This window comes from Miniopterus natalensis, chromosome 9 (genome assembly GCF_054644295.1).
Source record: "Miniopterus natalensis isolate mMinNat1 chromosome 9, mMinNat1.hap1, whole genome shotgun sequence".
Classification (NCBI taxonomy): Eukaryota; Metazoa; Chordata; class Mammalia; order Chiroptera; family Miniopteridae; genus Miniopterus; species Miniopterus natalensis.
This window is the reverse complement of record NC_142089.1, coordinates 21,638,566-21,655,455: the sequence shown is the minus strand read 5'-3', so window position 1 is coordinate 21,655,455 and position 16,890 is coordinate 21,638,566. Positions and strand designations below refer to the sequence as shown.

General features: G+C 51.9%; 3 protein-coding genes across 3 annotated transcripts; 1 reads left to right on the top strand and 2 right to left on the bottom strand.

Annotated features, from left to right (window-relative positions):
• Positions 1 to 1,806: 1,806 nt before the first annotated feature.
• Positions 1,807 to 2,354, bottom strand: C9H1orf122 (chromosome 9 C1orf122 homolog). The gene is made up of 2 exons (XM_016218658.2): positions 2,249 to 2,354; positions 1,807 to 2,008 (listed from the first exon to the last, which is right to left on the bottom strand). Exons 1-2 carry the CDS (start codon positions 2,294 to 2,296, stop codon positions 1,913 to 1,915), a joined length of 144 nt encoding a protein of 47 aa, XP_016074144.1. The 5' UTR covers positions 2,297 to 2,354; the 3' UTR covers positions 1,807 to 1,912.
• A 448-nt stretch (positions 2,355 to 2,802) lies between these two features.
• Positions 2,803 to 6,535, top strand: YRDC (yrdC N6-threonylcarbamoyltransferase domain containing). The gene is made up of 5 exons (XM_016219384.2): positions 2,803 to 3,194; positions 3,757 to 3,871; positions 3,995 to 4,114; positions 5,537 to 5,679; positions 5,977 to 6,535. Exons 1-5 carry the CDS (start codon positions 2,803 to 2,805, stop codon positions 6,047 to 6,049), a joined length of 843 nt encoding a protein of 280 aa, XP_016074870.2. The 3' UTR covers positions 6,050 to 6,535.
• A 1,101-nt stretch (positions 6,536 to 7,636) lies between these two features.
• Positions 7,637 to 13,248, bottom strand: MANEAL (mannosidase endo-alpha like). The gene is made up of 4 exons (XM_087820316.1): positions 12,702 to 13,248; positions 11,409 to 11,518; positions 10,484 to 10,560; positions 7,637 to 9,403 (listed from the first exon to the last, which is right to left on the bottom strand). The coding sequence occupies exons 1-4, from the start codon at positions 13,246 to 13,248 to the stop codon at positions 8,767 to 8,769; spliced, it is 1,371 nt and encodes a 456-aa protein (XP_087676442.1). The 3' UTR covers positions 7,637 to 8,766.
• Between the last annotated feature and the right edge of the window lie 3,642 nt (positions 13,249 to 16,890).

Sequence of the window (16,890 nt, the reverse complement as noted above, 5' to 3'; positions counted from 1 at the left end):
TAAAGACTTTTCAGTTTTCCTACATCACCAATCAGAAATATGTTTGGGGAGGTGTTAGTGGTGGGGAGGCAAGGTGAGCCATTTTCTTACTGCTCCCACACTGCCCCTGTTGGCTCTTTAAGCAAAAATGGACTCCAGCCTTGGTTAAATCCAATAAACAAAGCTGTTAAAAGTTTACTTTATCAACTCTTTTCCTTCCCCATCACTCCTCTCTTGTTCCCCCTCCTACCCCATTTTATCTTCATTCTCAGGCTACTATACAATAGGAAAGTTTAAAAATGCTTCAGCCAAAGCAGAAAGATGTCCATAGATCCAACATGCACAGTTCTGCTGTGACATAGATTGGAATTGTTCATTCCTTAATATTAGGGAGGGGTAGGCAACAAAACTGAATTATGCATATTTCTGATTGGTAACCAGTTTATCCTGTTTCCTTTTGGACAGTTTTGGGGAAGCTGATGACCACTGTTTGGGCATTTCTCACTGTTACGCCTGTTCAAGAGAGGGCTTCTTAGTCTGCACTGAAAATGCAAATTAAACTGGATCTTTATGTCATTGTGTACATATTACAAGCTTTTTTACTGGATGCAAAGTTTAAAACCACACACTGCCCTTTTGGTGGTGTGCCTGCTGGGCCAAAAATTGGGTGATGATGTGTCACTTTCTCAGCTCAATGCAGTTTCTACTCTTTTTCTTACGGGAAAGTTTTTCATAAAACCTTTTTCACCAAAACCCAGGGGCATTTTTTGCAATATCCTTGTTATCCTCGTAGTGGTGCCAAGTCAGAGGCCTCTCTTGCTCTCTCCCCTGTGTCCTCAGGCCTCCCCTAGGGTGATGTTTGACTCTACAGTCTAGTCCTTTGTTGTTTTTTTTGGTGAATGTGGGGGTGGAAGTTGGAGTTCAAGGTGGTTATTTCCTTTCCCTGTGAACTCCTAGTCCCTGTTTGGGGAAGGTGGCTGGAAACACGGTTTTGCTGTCTCTGGCTTAGATCTTCTGGCCAGGAAAGGCAAGACCCGCGAGAGCCTTCTTTTTTGACATACACTAGTCATTGGCCGGAGGTCTTGGTGACAGTTCTTTAAATCCCAAATAGTTTTGTTTGGATTATGTAAAGCCTATCAAATTCATTTAAGTGTGAAACATGGGAACAACGGACTTCCACTGAGCGATATGAAAACGTTACAGGTTCAGTACTTCCAAAGGAAGAAACCTCCAAACCCAAAAAAGTAAATATGAATTTGTATTTTTGAAGAATGTGAAATAATGGTGTTTGCTTAATTGCTCATTTTGTATAAACTTAATATTGTACTTTAAAATATCTGCTACGAAGTGAAAATTTAACTTTTTGGAATTGAAAAAGCAATATTAAATACTAATGAGATCCTAATTAAATGCTTATTTAAATCTGGTAGTTATCTGTGGTATTTCTTCCCAACCCTGCCCATGGTTGACAGCCTTCAACCACTTCCCCCCTCCACAGCCATCAGAGTCTTAGAGACCAAAAGGAAAGGACAGAAAGGAAAGGTCGTCACCAGGAGAGTCTGCAGGCTTCCTTTTAATTAAGGCTCTGCTAAAAGTGTTTTGTGGGACTTGGAGCCCCCAAAGCATGAAATGGACATGTAACACCACCTGGATTCCCCAAAGCAGGCCAGACCACTCTGGCAAGCACTGCTGGCCTGCCCAAATCCAGTAATCAGACTGGGTATTCCTTGGTTACATTTCAAAGCTCAGCACTGCCTTCAGCCAGGATGAAGTGGGAGTGAACCCAGCTGCTAGCAGAGCTGCCACCCGAGGCTGAGGGCCAAGTTCCAGCCGCTGCCAGTGAAGACTGGCCCCTTCATTGAAAGCAGTTGTTCAGAGTCCAGCCACCAGCCCCCGGAAAGGAGAGAACGCAGAGCCACTGGCTCGGGAATGGTCAGGGCTCTGCAGCTCCATCGCCAGCATCCTTTGGAAAGCCACCTCTAGCGGAGACAGCTGGCTGGGGGGGCGCTCCGGGTTTGGCTGAGACATTCTGGTTGGAACAGAAAGGAAAAAAGTGAGGCTGGGAGGAAAGGCCTTGGATTAGGCCCCGCGAGGATATGGCTACTTGGCATCTGGACAGCACTGAACTTTTTCAGAGCCTCTCGCCCAGATGGAAGGTGGGAGGTAAAGCAGTGGGGACACTTTCACCTTCCATGGGAAGCTAGGGCTTGGCAAATCTAGCCAGTGGACAGTCCCCACCTCCCAGGCCCAGCCCGGGGTGGGCACTGACCCCGCCACCCGCCGGCTCCGGGCGCCGGCGGCCTAGCTGCCGCAGCATCTCCTCGCAGGCGGCGATGGTGTCCAGGAGCTGCCGCTGCCGTTGCTCCACCGCGTCCAGCAGCTGCTGGGCGCGCTCATCCCGGGGCGGCTGCGGGGGTGGCCTCCCGCCGAGCCCCAGCCCCGCCTTCCCACGGTCCACGCCGGCAGGATCCCTGCCCGGAAGAGAGCGAGAGACAGACGGTCAGGGCCCGCGCTGGCGCGGGGTCCGAGCCCCTTCTCCCCCGCCCTGACGGGCCCTCTCTCACCCCCGTGTCCAGTCTGAGCCGAGGCCCCATTCCATCTCCGCCTGCGCGGCCCGACCACCGCCCCCCTTTCGGCCGCCCCCCTCCCCAGCGCTGCGCTAAGGCTCCGCAAGGCTGCGCCCCGCCCCGTCCCCACCGGTCTCCTTCAATCCTCCTGGGGGTCGTGGTCCCTTTAAGTTGCCCGGCGCGGAGGTGGGGCCGAGCCTCCCGGACCGGAAGCTGACTGGGCGCGTCACTTCCTCCAGGAAGCGGGCCTGGGCGGATGTCTCCGGCGCAACCGTGCAGGGGGCTGAGGGCCGCCGTGGCTGCCAGCGTGGGGTTGAGCGAGGGGCCGGCTGGCTCCGCCCGGAAAGGCCGCCGCCTCCGCCCTCCAAGCCCCGCTCGGGCGGCGCCGGGGGCCCGGCTCTTGCGGCTCCCGGGAAACGGGGCCGTGCGTTCCTCAAGCCCGGAGCGCGCCGGTTGGACCGAGGCGTTGCGGGCTGCCGTGGCCGAGCTGCGCTCCGGCGCCGTGGTGGCCGTCCCCACCGATACGCTGTACGGCCTGGCCTGCTCGGCGAGTTGCTCGGCGGCACTGGGCGCTGTGTACCGCCTCAAGGGCCGCAGCGAGGCCAAGCCGCTGGCCGTGTGCCTGGGCCGCGTGGCCGACGTCTACAGGTAAGGCCTTCCCGACCCGGCCCCGCTAGGGGCGGCACCGCGGGAGGGGCTTCCGGTGACAGGCTTGGGAGACTGAGGCGCTGGAAGCGGGAGGGGCTTGTCCAGGCTCACCAGGAATCCGGAACTGGAAATGTGTATCGAGCACTTAACGTCTGCCAGGCCCTGAGCGAGACGCTGGGGCGCAGCGATGAACGAGGCAGGCAAGGCCCCTATTCTCCTATCGTTTTTGTGATTAACGAGGGGGGCTTCCACGTTAAAAAACAACAACCCACAAAACCAACAAACATGGCAGCTTAATTTAGTAGAGAGGGCTTTGAAGAAAATAAAACACGGAGTGTGATAATGGTGCAGCTGTTGTGGCCTCGGAGACCAGAGGCATGTGGGCGCCAAGCCGGGGGTGCTTCTCTGGAGCCCAACCTTCTGCTCAAGCTCTTAAGTGAAGAAGGAAGGCATGGATTCCATTGTAGTCCCTGGGTTCCCCTTTTCTAGTTCTGCCTAAAGTCTGGAATTGACCAGCAGTGGCCCTTCATTCTTGTAGATTTGTGCCCCCTTTGTTTTCCAGGTACTGTCACGTGAGAGTACCTGAGGGGCTCCTGAAAGACCTGTTACCAGGACCAGTGACCCTGGTGATGGAACGCTCCAAGGAGCTCAATAAGGACCTGAACCCCTTCACTCCTGTGAGTCAGATTTTCTCCTGTGTCTCCAGACTCCAGCCATTTGGCTTTCACAAGGATCCAGGCTGGACCCATTCCCTGACTCCTTCCAACCTTTCTCATGATCCCCTTTCACCTTGGTCATAGCTTGTAGGCATCCGGATTCCTGACCATGCCTTCATGCAAGACTTGGCCCAGATGTTTGGGGGACCACTTGCTCTCACCAGCGCCAACCTCAGCTCCCAGGCCAGTTCTCTGAAAGTCAAGGTGAGAGTTACCTGGGCCCCGTGTCCCCCATCCCCCCAAATGTCACCAAGCCAAACACAGTTTTCTCTGAACCAGTGGGGTTGATGGTTTGCTGGAATTGCCTGGCAGGAGAGTATAATGGTGGGAAGTCTGCCCAGTTGGCATGTTTCGGGTTGGGGGGAATCCAAGTTAAAGAATCTTGGACAGGTTTTATTACAAAGTTTGAGAAGTGAGGGGGAAAATTGGTGTTTTCATCCTATTTTTTAAATAAGAAACATTACGAAAAGTATAATTTTTTCCCCTTTTTGTAGGGGTAGCAGTTATTGGAAAATAAGTTAGGCAGTATGTCTTTACAACAGTGCTGTAAAGAAAGTTAAGGCTCTGAAAAGTTAAATCACTTGTCTCAGGGACTCCTGATTGTGTTATCTTACCTCTGCCATAAGCCAGGTCAAAGAAGGGATCATCCTAATCCTGCGTTAGCTGCATAGCTTAGAACAAATGAGGACACAAATTTAATTTACCACACTGTTTTCTTCGTACTGAACTTAAATGTAGGACCCCATAGTAAAGTGATGGGGTTTTCTGTGCCCAGACCTAGAGCCTTGGAAAGTGAGAGCTCAGTATCCCTTTTTATTCTCAGACTGCAGGCTGTTACTTGATCCTGGTGGCCATACTCAAAGCATTGGGGAAGGGATGGCAGGAGGTAGTCTTACCTTTTCCGCAAGCAGTTGACTTATTCTACTGATATCCATGATTCCCCCATCCCAGATTCCCAGGCCCAACTGCCACTGTGATGTCTTCATAAGGGGTGAGAGCAGGGATGGGGGTTAGTGGGTGATGCTCTAGCTCAGAAAGGGAGTACCCTTTCCATAGCCCAAGTATTGAGTGTTGGTGGCTGGACCTGCAGAGTCCACCCTGTTTTCCTCCCCATACCGAGATCCAGAGTTGCACTGAGATCCAGTTGCTAGAGCTGGAAGGACCCTTAGGGACCATCTGATCCAGCTCCCTTATTTTGCAACTCTAAAGTAACCTGAATGTGAACACAGAGATTTGGTGGAAAGTCCAGGGTAGAGCCCATACCTTTGGGCTTCCACCTAGGACTCCAGTCATTGTACTTAGGTCAGACCTCCCCAACAGAAACAGTATGTGGAATTTCCTCCTGGTACAGCAAGATATTCTTTGAGCTCTAGATAGATGTTACTTGGGGTGCTAATTCTGGGGAGGGGAGACTTCAACCTCATTGTATGTGGTGTCCTAGGTGCTAATGTAGTGTCCTTAGCATAGCTGCCCTTAACTAAATGAGGTTCCTGCCCCTGCCTAGAGGAATGTGCCTACTGTTTTTGGGTTGTCTAGCCTTTGTTTTAGGTATGAACCCTGCCTGCAGTATGACATCATTGCAGATGCCAGGGGTAGTGTCCATGCTCTTCCTCTCCCTCTTCTTAGGAGTTCCAGGACCTCTGGCCTCAGTTGTCCCTGGTAATTGATGGGGGACCAATTGGGGATGGCCAGAGCCCTGAGTGTCGCCTAGGCTCAACTGTGGTTGACTTGTCTGTGCCTGGAAAGTTCGATATCATTCGTCCAGGCTGGTGAGTCTCTATGGCATGGGGATAGAATTTGAGGGAGGTTGGGAGGTGCAGAAAAGATCTTGACAAAATAAAGGTTGCCACACTCTCTTGCTCAGACAACCTTTATTTTGGAGAAGTGGTGGGTAAAGTGAGACTACATTTGCTGGCATTTGCTGGCTTTTTCAGGATTCAAAAGGATTCATCAAGGGTTTGATGAACATAGTATAGTAAGACCAGAGAGTTTAGTGCTCCCTGATCACTGGACTCTAGTGGGCTGTGAGAAGTCAGACTCTTAACTGTCCTCCATTTCCTCCTCAGTGCCCTGGAAAATACTACAGCTGTCCTCCAACGGAAGTACGGGCTGCTCCCCTCACATGGATCCTGCTTCTGAAACTCGGGAGGCAGGGGGGCCCAGGGACTGATGCTGGACACTGTGTGTCTGTCCACTGGTAGCTGGCAAGGCCTCATTTGCAGAGGCCTCTGGGGCCATAGCATTACTAGTCTGACACTTTTAAGGCAGTTTGTCTTTCTGAACACTGTAGACCAGGCTCCAGAAGCTGCTGGTTTTAGCCTCACACGTCGGGAAGGGGGCTATATTTATTATAATTTCGTATGTCAGCCGAAAGCTGAAGAGAGACTTTTTAAGAACATTCCTAGGATGCTCTCTTATTCTGATAAGCTTCTCTCCCTCTTTTTTTTTAAAAAAAAAATTTGAAACAATTTAAATAACATTTGGAATCTAGTGAGAGGTGGTGGCATTTAAGGTCCAAATGAACTAGATGACCAGCTGGTGTTGTTTAAAAGTCTCAAGTGAGCCTGGCTGGTGTTGCTCAGTGGTTGAGCACTGACCAATGAACCAGGAGGTCAGGGTTCGAGTCACAGGATTTCAGGCTGCCTGGATTTCATGCCTGGATTTCAGGCTCGATCCCCAGTAGGGGGCATGCGGGAGGCAGCCAACTGATATTGATGTTTCTCTCTCTCCCTCTTTCTAAAATCAGTAAAAACATATATTTTTAAAAGTCTCAAGTAACCAAAGGCATAAGTTTTGTGCTTGTGAAGCTGAAACCAGGTTAGCATAAAGATTGTAGAGCTACAGGCCAAACACTGTTTCCTCTGAACTAGGGGCTGGTGGTGTGTCGTGCTCTAATTGCCTGGTGAAGAATCATCATTTTGGCCTAATGGTGGGAAGTCAGCTCAGTTGGCAGAGAGTGAGATGAGGAGTGGGAGGTGGTGTCCAAATTAAAGAGTATTGGAAAATAAATATTATCTCTCTCAGACTGACTTTTTCTTATTTATAAAATAAATTATAATACTTTAATTTAAATCCAGTGTCTACTTGGCAGCCTTTTGTATTCATATGTATACCAAGTGTTAAACACAGTTACTGTTGGGCATTTGAACTTTGTTTTTCTTTAGTAGAAAATAATGCTGCTCTTAAACATCTTTCAAAGTGGTTTGATTTTCTTCTTTGAATTATTTCCTTAGCGTAGGATTACTAGGTCAGAGTGTATGAACATTTTCATGGCTCTTGATCTAGATTAGCCTTCAAGAGAACTGAATCAGGTTGCCGTCAGCAACATGAGAATTGCTTCCCCTACTTGCTGGGGCATTGCCGTACTTCTGGCATTTTTCAAATTGTGTATTTGTGAAATGAGGCCTCGGTGTTACTCCTTTCTATAAATTACTACGAGTCACCAGCCCTTTTCACCTGTCCTTGCTTGCCTTGGTTTTCCCAACTAAGTCATAAGCAAGGTGATCAGGGCTGCCTCATCCATCTGTGGGATTTAGTATCAGTTACTTAACTGCAGCTGGGAGTCCTTCTGGTAGCCAGTAGGGCCCACTACTTCCCCTCTGCCTTGTACCCCAGTTCCCAGAATTGAGATTCAGTCTTGAGCCCACAAACTTCTCAATATAGTGGTTTTCAATGTACATATTTTCAAGTAGATCCTAAGAATCTTGCCAAGAAGGTGTCCCAGGACCTGCTTTGAGTGTCTGCAATTAGCACATCAGTTTATTTGTAAAGAAGTAATGGTTAAATATCCCCCCTAGAAATCTTGCTTACAGATTTCTTAAGCAAACTCACTCATTGTGCTAACACTAGCCATCCCACATGTCAATTTGCCAGAATCTGACTAGGATCAGAATTTGAAGTCTTGAAGAGATCAGGAGGAAGTTCACTTGAGAATACCACATCATTTAATTAATACAAATCACAGTAGCACTGAAAATGGCTCTAGCAAATGGGCCTCGTTCAGTTTAGGCAGCTAAAGGGAAGGGGAGTGTCCCAGTCCTCTCTCTGGAGCTAAATGTTCATCTGGGAAAACGGAGGCTCAAAGCACAGAGGTATTTTCTTAGAGGAAACAGAGCTCCCAGCAGTGGTTAAAACTGCAAAAAGGAAAAACCTATAGCTGTGCTTCAGCACTAGCTACAAGGCCATACTAAATAAAGGAAGCTGGATCCTGTAAGTTGAAGACAGGAACCATTCCTGGTCATTTGCTCCCAGCACATAGTAAGGTTCTCGGTTAGTCTGTGTTGAATGAATGTGTGAGTGCTCAGGATTATTTCCTGAAAATTGGGTTCAGGAATCTACTGGGAATCGCTTAAACCTAAGAATTTCACTTTTAGGAAGTCTCAAATATGGTTCCCTAACTTGGACAAGATAGACGATATGGCAGGGAGGCCTGAAGAGAAGACGGAGGCTGGCAGAAGGGAGCAGGGTGCATGCTGGCCCAGAACCCTGGCACCCTTCTAAGAGCAGTGGCTTGGTGACTCCACTACACCACAGCAACCTGCTGAGTTCAAAGCTAGAAGGGATTATTTTAGTGTTCTGACTGGATGTGAAGCTTCCCTGGGCTAAGTCCAGTCACCTGCCAGCCCTGCAGTTTCCTCTCTGGAACACTGCCCTGTTTCCTGTCTGCCCAGCAACCCCAGCACTGCCTGCCTGAGGAACAGGCTCTGTTCCTACCTGGGCCCAGGCCTGATGGCCCACAGAGGCACCCAGCTGCTGACTTGGAGACTGAGTGCCTGCAACCTCAGCAGAGCCCCACATGGGGACAATATTCCAGTGAGGCTGGGACATCAGGACTTCATGCCCTGTTTGCAGGCCCCTCACATCAGCCACTGCTCCTTCTCTTTGATGAAGTGCTCAGCCCAGCGGCGAGTTAGCTCCAGGTACAGGCTGGGCTGGTGAGGCAGGTAGTCCAAATACAGACGAGTCGGTGTCTTCTTGGGAATGGCCTTCTCAATCTGGGTGCCCTCGTGCCACTCATTGAAAGAGGTGATGGAGACAATCTCGGGCCTCACGGTCAGGGCTGCCTGCAGGGCTGTCTCATAGTACTTGCCATTGACCCTGTTCCGCGTGTTGTGATTATTCCAGGGCCGGATGCTGGTGTCAATGTAGCCAGGCCCCACGCTAGGAATGAACATGAGGTTGTTGGCATCGCAAAAGTTCTTCACAGCTTTCCAGTTCTGATGGGAGGAGCCGAAGGAGAAACCATTGGAGGCAAAGTAGGTGTACATGCCATCGAAACCAGCGGCCAGGATGTCGTGGGTGTGGCCCTCCTCCACCAGCAGAGCTATGAAGACCGCATCATAGGGAGTGTTGCGGATTGAGTGTGGCCCGTCTGGTGTCAGGAGATGGGCCCAGGCCTCAGGGGTTGTCAGGTATGAGTCATAGATATAAAAGAGTGGGAGGCTCTTACCCATGCTGTTCTTATAGCGGTAAAATGCGCCATGGGAGCCATACCTGAGGAGCAGGAGGAAGAAGAGCCTGAGCTGGCCGCCTAGGGTGGGAGAAGCCAGCACAGCTGTGGGACTAGCCATGGATGAGAGCTTTCCTGATGCCTGAGCACGATTTTGGATCCAGCCAGACACCATAATTGGACTGTCATGCCTCTAAGTAAGAACCTAGTTCCCTCCCTCCTCTCCCCACCCTTGTCACTCCTTTATTCAAGCCTCGCCTCCCTGCCCTAGGTCAAGCCACCACCATCTTTGATCTGTTCTGCAGGCTCCCACTTTTACTTCCTTATAATCCATTCTCTCTTTAAAGTCTAAATCAGATCTGATTGCTCTTTACCAAGACCTGCAAGGCCCCACCTACTTGATCTGGCCCTGCCCACCTCCATTCCTGCAGTTATCCTATCTGTCTCTACACTCCAGCTACACTGGCCTTTCTAGTCTGCTGTCAGGCCTGTCTCGTCCTATGACCTTTGGATCTGACAGCCCTCTGCCTGGAATTTTCTGCCTGCCTCAGATTGTTGAAGAGCCGCCTCTTCATGTAGGTGTTAGCTCACATGTCATCTCAGAAAGCTCACTTGACCATTCATTCTAAAGTACTTTTTGGACACACTCTAACACAGCACCCTTATTACTTTTTCATAGTATGGATGGCTATTTGATTTTTTTATGTATAATTACTCTCTGTTCCACTGCACCCACTACATACACTAGAATGTAAACTTTATTAGTCCTACCCATTACTGTACAACTGGAGCTTAAGGCAGTGCCTAGACACCTAAAGGCATCCAATAAATATTTTTTGAATGAATGAATGACATGGGCAAGCAGTGTACAAGCCATTTTCACATGTCTTAACTCATGTAACTCTCACAAGACTCACAGGGTAAGAGGCTTGTTTTTGTTACAGATTGGAGGCCTCAGAACCAAAATTCAAACCCAGGTTGCTGATTCTAAGCCCAGTACTCTCTTACTATAAAATAACTGCTGGGGACACATTCTACCCTTGTGTCTCTTCACCTGCCCCTCCAAACCTATCCCTACTCCTATTTTGATCCCCACCAACATCTGTGCCCCAGAGCAGCCTTACTTGTCAATGATGTACTTGATGTTGTCATGCAGAGTGATGTCATCCCGGCCCTTGTAGGGTTGGATGTGGAAGGCCACCTGCCACAAACAGGAGATACTGGTCAGGTGAATATCTGTCCAGGGGTCACAACCTATAAGGCTTATGCTCCAGCGATGGCCTACAGGAGAGGCTGAGTTCAGGAGAGGGCCTGCAATGGTGGGCACAACAGACCTAAAAGCAGCCACTGCCCTCAGGGCCAAAAAGAGAGGGGCAAGAACTTTGCCCACCTCCCACAGCTGGGCATCTGGGAATCATTCTGATGGGCTGCGGCAGAATGGCTAATAGGTTTCAACTTGTGTGCCAGTTCCAAGTGATTGGCACTAGATGCCTAAAACTATGGGAAAAAGTATACTGAAGCTGTGTCAATGGGAAAATGTACTATGACCTGTTAAGTGTATTGGTGATGGGCTCAGGAATGGGAGTAGGGCTCTTCACTGTTTTTCTGCCACAGGAGAGGAGAATGGCTTATTTAATTGGTACATTTGGGGAAAATAACTGGACATGCTTAGCTAAGCTCCCTCATTCCTCTTGAAAGTGTTCTTGCCTGCTGAGAGCATGTGTGCTCTGCTCCTTGAGGCCCACCACTACCTCCCAGTAGGAAGCTGAGGCTGGAATTGTTTGTGCACCCATCTGGCCCTTGCTTGCCCTCTGTCCAGTCAGGGTCTCCAACTTAGTCTCTATTATTGTGATATTTAGTCTCCCATTTTTCCTATATTTAGTTTCCCCAACTTTTTTCAGAACTGAAGAAAATAAGAGGGACATAGGCAGTATTTATCAGAACCCCACCCCCAACACCATACTTGGGTGGAGGCACTATCTCTAGAGCAGAAGAGGGGAAATCTCCAGGATGGTCCAGAGGGAACTTGATCTCTTCTTGAAGACTCACCTGGATGTTGTACTGATGGGCGGTGTCCAGAATCGCAGGCACCAGGTCATCTGAAGGTTCTCCATTATCATCAGCCATGCCGGGTGGATACCAGGACAGGACCAGGACTCCTGAGACACAGCACAAGCTACTTCAGAGACACATGGTAACCCCGCATCAGAGGTTTGTTTCTTCACAAACCATCTCCAACTGCAAAATGGTTTCTGAATGAAACCTGAGAGTAAGGCTCCTGCCAGGCTCTCTTCTGCAGATCAGATTCCAAAGCCTTGGTCCTGGAGCTGTCCTCCCCGCGGTGCTGAAGCGCAGCGGCTGGGGCAACCTTAACGCACCAGGCCTGGAAGGAGCCTGAGAAAAGCCCAGGTAGGTGCTCAGCTTTTGCTGACGTTAGCAAGTATTAGAACAAAGGGAAATGGGTGGACAATGCCACACCCACCCAGAATCCACAGTCCTATCCCTGGAAGAGAGGAGTGCCTCTGAGGTCCCGAGGGGGAGAAGAGCCCTGAACAGAGAGGTCCATCTGATTCTTCCCGTGGGAAATAGCATTTGTCTAGACTGTCTGCCCTTCCAGACTGTAAAATCCTGCAGGAGACAGGCTTTATTAATCTGTGAATACCTCCCCTCAGTGTCTCTGGCATTCAGTTTTTTCCCTCACTCACTGATTGTTTCCAGGTAAGTTGAAATGTAAAATCCAGCAGAATTCAGTGACAAAATCTGAAACAGGTGAGCCTCTCACCCCAGCCTGCCTACAAAGGAGGCGCCCAGGGACGTCTTTTCAAGCAGAACACTTGAAGAAAAGCTCCTGGACCCCACACTGCAAACAGAACAGAGTCCATCATGCAACGTGGGCAAACTCCTTCCTGCAGCCAGAAGCAGGGAGGGCTGCTCCACCCGGGAGCTGGTGTGAAAGCAGCGCCATCCCAGCCGCTCCTCCTCTGAATCCCAGACTCCTGCGGCCAGGCTATCCAGGCTTCACTAACCCAAACCTAGAAGCCCAGCAGACGTGCAGACTCTGCCTCCCCCTCGCCGTCCGTGCCTGGAACAGCTCGGGCCCAGCCGCCTTCCCCGGCTCTCCCAGCAGCTGCGCCCCGCGCGAGGGCCTGGAGAGCTGCGGGTCAGGAGGCGGGGTGGGTGCGCCTGAGCACTGGAAAGGGGGGCGGTGCTCGTGGAAGGGGTAAGACACCAGGCTGAAGGGTGAGTGGGGCCAAGGCCCCGGTGGCTGGACCGCGGGGAGTTGCGGCGGAGGAAGGAGGAAGGGCGAGGCTGGGGCGCCGGGGCGCTGGGCGGGGGACTCACCGACGGCGGCTTCCGTGAGCTGGGTCATGTGCTCCCGCAGCACGTCGGGGTCCCGGGAGCTGTAGGGCCCCAGCTCCGGGTAGAAGCTGGAGCCCAAGTCGTCGGGGGGACTATGGCGGCCGCGGGGGTAGCTGGCCGAGATCTTGGGGTCCCAGTGCGGCACCATGACGTGGTCCCAGTGAATGTAGTGGCCCTCGCGCCGCGGGCTCCCGTACCACGAATAGTAGAAGGCGTGCAGGTCCGAGTAGACGCGCAGGCTCTGCCCGGGCGCCGGCTCGGCCGCTGCGGGGGCCGGCTCCGGGGGGCTGCCCGGGCCCGCCGTGCGGGGCGGCGGCGGCGGCGGCGGGGCGGCGGGCGCGGCCGGGGCGCGGGCGGCGGGCGCGGGGCCCCCCTCGCGGCGTCGCTCAAAGGATGCCAGCTCCAGGCCCGGGCCCAGAGCCGGGAGTCCGTCGGGGGCCTTGAGCGTGCGCAGGCCCATGAGGGTGCCGAAGGCGAAGAGCAGCACCAGGAACAGCGCGATGCAGGCGCGGCGCCGCCGCCGGGCCATGGCGGCCCCTGGGCTCCTAGCGCCCGGCCGCTGACCTCCCCGCGCGCCGCGCCATGCTCGCCCGCCCGGCTCCCGCGCGCCGCGTAGCCCGCGCGTGTCCCAGGGAGACGGCGGCGCGGCGCGCGGGGCGCGGCGTGGGCGGCTCCCCGCCTCTCCCCGCAGTGCGGGCGGGCCCGGCACACAGAGAATGCAGGCGGCGCAGACCAAGTGGTCGCGAGCCGGGGGGGAGCGGACGCGGAGGGGGGCGGGGCCGCGCGTCCCCGGGCCGAGAAGCCGGGCCCTGCACCGCGCCGGAGGATCTGTCGCCTTTCAGCGTCGGGCAGCGGGGTGGAGGCGCCCGGTGGGGAAAGGAATGCTGTCCTTCTGGAGCCCAGGAGAAGGTCCGTCCTGGGAGCGCAGCTGAAGGGCGTGGGAGCAGGGGCAGTGTGGGACGAAAGGGAGCGTCTAGGGTTGTCCCTCTCTCCGGCGACCTCCTTCCCCACTGACCACTCTTTACTGACTTCATCAACCCCCTCCCCACTGACCTCGGTCACCTCCCGCGTTTGTCCCAGGTCCCCCATCCCTCGGAACCCCCTTCACACACCCCAGGCAGCCTCGGAAGGCTGGGGAAGGAGGCTTCGGGGAAAACTCGGGGAGCCAGACACCACACACAGGCTGGAGCACAGCAGGACCGGGGGGACCGCGACTTGCACAAGGTCACACGGAGCAGGTCTAAACCCGAGGGTCAGCACCCGCTCGCCAGAGCTCTTCTCGCTATCCAGACTGCCCGGCCTCAGGCCTGTCGTTCAGAGCCATCCGTCTGTCTTTGGACAACGTCCTAGAGTCGGCGAGGACTAGATGCGAGGGCTGCAGTGAAGCGCGTTTCACGGGCCTGGCAAAGCCCGCGCTCAGGGCGCCTTCGCCCTTCTTTCTGGGCTCTGAGCTCCAGGGGGCAGCCCCGGTTGTATTTTCCTTTTTGGATTGCTAGGGCTGCAAGAACAGGGGCTGCTTCTCAGTTCCCAGGGCTGTTTCCTGAACCAGACTCTGGTGTGATACTCTGTAGACAAAGATAACTCTTTCAGTCAACATTGCTTGAGCCCCTACGCTGCATTGTTATGTTACTCATTCGGAAAATAGTTGTATTCACCGTCTGCTCCTTCACTGGTCTATAATGACGGCAACTTTGTTTCACCGGCTGCTCTGTCCGTGTCTAGAGCAGAGCTTGGCGTAACAGTATGCACCTGATTCTTCTTTCTTAAGTAAACCAGCCAGATTTTAACTTCAACCCAATCCACCCAATAGAGTAATTATCCCCACCAAGCCCTCCGCACACTTACATACTCCTCCCCAGCGAGCTTCCACTTCCGCCCAACCCTTAACCCTGAGAAAAGGGAGCAGTGAAACCTACGATCAGATTTTATAGTTTAGAGGGGAAAGTATTTGGGACATTTGCCTTTGTAGGAAAGTGAGTTTGGAAGGAAGTACTGAATCATGTCCCATTCATTCCGGCCATTCACTGCATATTGACTGAGTGCACATGAGGTGCCAAGCACGGTTCTAGGTACTGAAGACACAAAAACAAACAAGATCAGTGAGCTTTGTGTCTCCATGGAGTCTACATAGTGTCACAACGACCAGCGCAGCTAGGCAGGCAGGCCGAGACACCTCCATTTGCCGCTTACAAGTTTAATGCAGTGGAATGAAATAAAAGACATGAATTGGGTGCCTGCTCACTCACAGCTCCCTGCTTAAGTGGCCATCCTTATACCGTGTGGTGCTGTTCTCCTAACCACAGCTTTTTGGACCAGTAACAATCTGGCCCAAGGGAGGTAATTCGATTCTTTGGCAAAATTAGCCCTGGGGAGGTAAGTGGAAAGGTCATGCAGATTCAGGCCCCCGGGGGGGGGGGGGGGGGACACGACCAGAATAGACGCCATAACAAGCCCACGTCATGGGCAGAACAGAATTATAAGGGGGCAGATGCTCTAAGTAGGCTGAGCGCTCTGTCTACAAAGAGGAAAATACAGCAGCTATACTATAAGAAAAATAAATCAGAGAAATTTGACCCCAGGAAGAAACAGCAAGCAGAAGTCTTCTTTCAAAAGGACAGAGCAGCTGCCTCAGTATCTGACAGCCCCCAGACCCAGCTCCATTTCCTGCCAGGCTGTTTGGTTCATTCTTGGGAGATGTTCCCATCCACCCGCTAACTCCTCTCCCCTTTACTTGAGTGGGTTTAAGTATTTCTGTCTGTGGCAGACGGACCCTAGAGTGGTCCCCGTGATTCCTGTTCCCTGGTGTTCATGCCTTTCTGAAATCCCCCTGTCCTTCCCCCCGCCCCCTGCCCAGGTCAGGACGGCTGCAGCAGCTCCAGGTATCAAATGCAGACATGACATATAAGAAGAAGTGGGATGCTGCCTATCATGCATCCCTTGTATTGGGAGGAAAAACTTTTTCTAGAATCCCCAAGCCAGAAAGTCAGGGTTGCATCACATACTCATGGCTAAGCCAACCCCGAGACGTGGAAAGGGCTGAAAATGATTAGCCAATAGCAATCTTTACTCACCCCTGAGTTTGGGGATAGTGCTATCTTCTCTGAGCAAAGGATTACAGTAGATGAACATCACACAAACTTGGGGATTTCTCAGCAACAAAAAATATGAGAGGGGAGAGGTATTGGGGTAGATAGTCAACACTGTTTACCTTGCCGCCAGATAAACTTATTTTCTGTAAAGATGTGTATGTGTAGAAAATATCATGGAGGATATATATCAATCTTTTAACATGATTTAAATTTTGAAATGGGACTGTAGAGTGGAATGAATGGATATTTTTACTTTTTGCTTAAGAGATTTTAAAATATATATATTTTTTATTTCAGAGAGAGGAAGGTAGAGGGAGAGAGAGAAAAAAACATCAATGATGAGAGAGAGTCATTGACCAGCTGCCTCCTGCACTCCGCCTACTGGGGATCAAGCCTGCAACCCGGCCATGTGCCCTGACAGCAATCTCCTGATTCATGGCTCAACGTTCAACCACTGAGCCACGCCGGCTGGGCTCATTATGGTTTCAACTTGCCTTTTCCTATTGACTAGTGTGGTTGGCCAAGGTTGTTTTTGCACATGTATTGCTTATTAAGTAGCCTCTTGTCCTAGAAAAGAAATCACCCTGCCCAGAGGCTTGTGACTCCTTCCTGCCACACTCAGGCCTGAGCTCTCCCTTGGCCTCCAGGTGGTGTGGTGATCCTGGCCTTATCACAGAGCATTTTTTCCTTTTACCCAGTTCCATCCCACAAGAATTCACGCCCATGCTGGGCCCAGCTCCACACACTTTCAGCCATCTCACCTGGGAAGAGTTTGTGTCCTGCGACCCCATCTTGGCACACTTGCTATTTGCTTTGCTTTAGGATCTGCAACCTGGTATGTGCCAATATGTGTGTACTGTTGTGCCATCTGTGTTCCCCTCCCACTTACCCCAGGTACACTCATGGGCACACTACAGTGGGGACATCAAGGATGCAATATTTATGGACTGCTGCATGATTTTTAAAAAATATATCTTTATTGATTTCAGAGAGAGGAAGGGAGAGGGAGAGAGAGAGAAACTTCAATGATGAGAGAGTCATTGATGGGCTGCCTCTTGCACGCCCCCTACTGGAGATGGAGC

Excerpts from the sequence above, each read along its gene's own strand:
- MANEAL (XM_087820316.1), bottom strand. The coding sequence starts at position 13,248 with ATGGCCCGGCGGCGGCGCCGCGCCTGCATCGCGCTGTTCCTGGTGCTG. Across the intron at positions 11,519-12,701 it reads GCTCACGGAAGCCGCCGTCG|GAGTCCTGGTCCTGTCCTGG; the intron begins GTGAGTCCCCCG and ends GCTGTGTCTCAG. Across the intron at positions 10,561-11,408 it reads CCCATCAGTACAACATCCAG|GTGGCCTTCCACATCCAACC; the intron begins GTGAGTCTTCAA and ends TGTTTGTGGCAG.
- C9H1orf122 (XM_016218658.2), bottom strand. The coding sequence starts at position 2,296 with ATGCTGCGGCAGCTAGGCCGCCGGCGCCCGGAGCCGGCGGGTGGCGGG. Across the intron at positions 2,009-2,248 it reads CGGAGCCGGCGGGTGGCGGG|AATGTCTCAGCCAAACCCGG; the intron begins GTCAGTGCCCAC and ends TGTTCCAACCAG.
- YRDC (XM_016219384.2), top strand. The coding sequence starts at position 2,803 with ATGTCTCCGGCGCAACCGTGCAGGGGGCTGAGGGCCGCCGTGGCTGCC. Across the intron at positions 3,195-3,756 it reads CGCGTGGCCGACGTCTACAG|GTACTGTCACGTGAGAGTAC; the intron begins GTAAGGCCTTCC and ends TTTGTTTTCCAG. Across the intron at positions 3,872-3,994 it reads ACCTGAACCCCTTCACTCCT|CTTGTAGGCATCCGGATTCC; the intron begins GTGAGTCAGATT and ends CCTTGGTCATAG.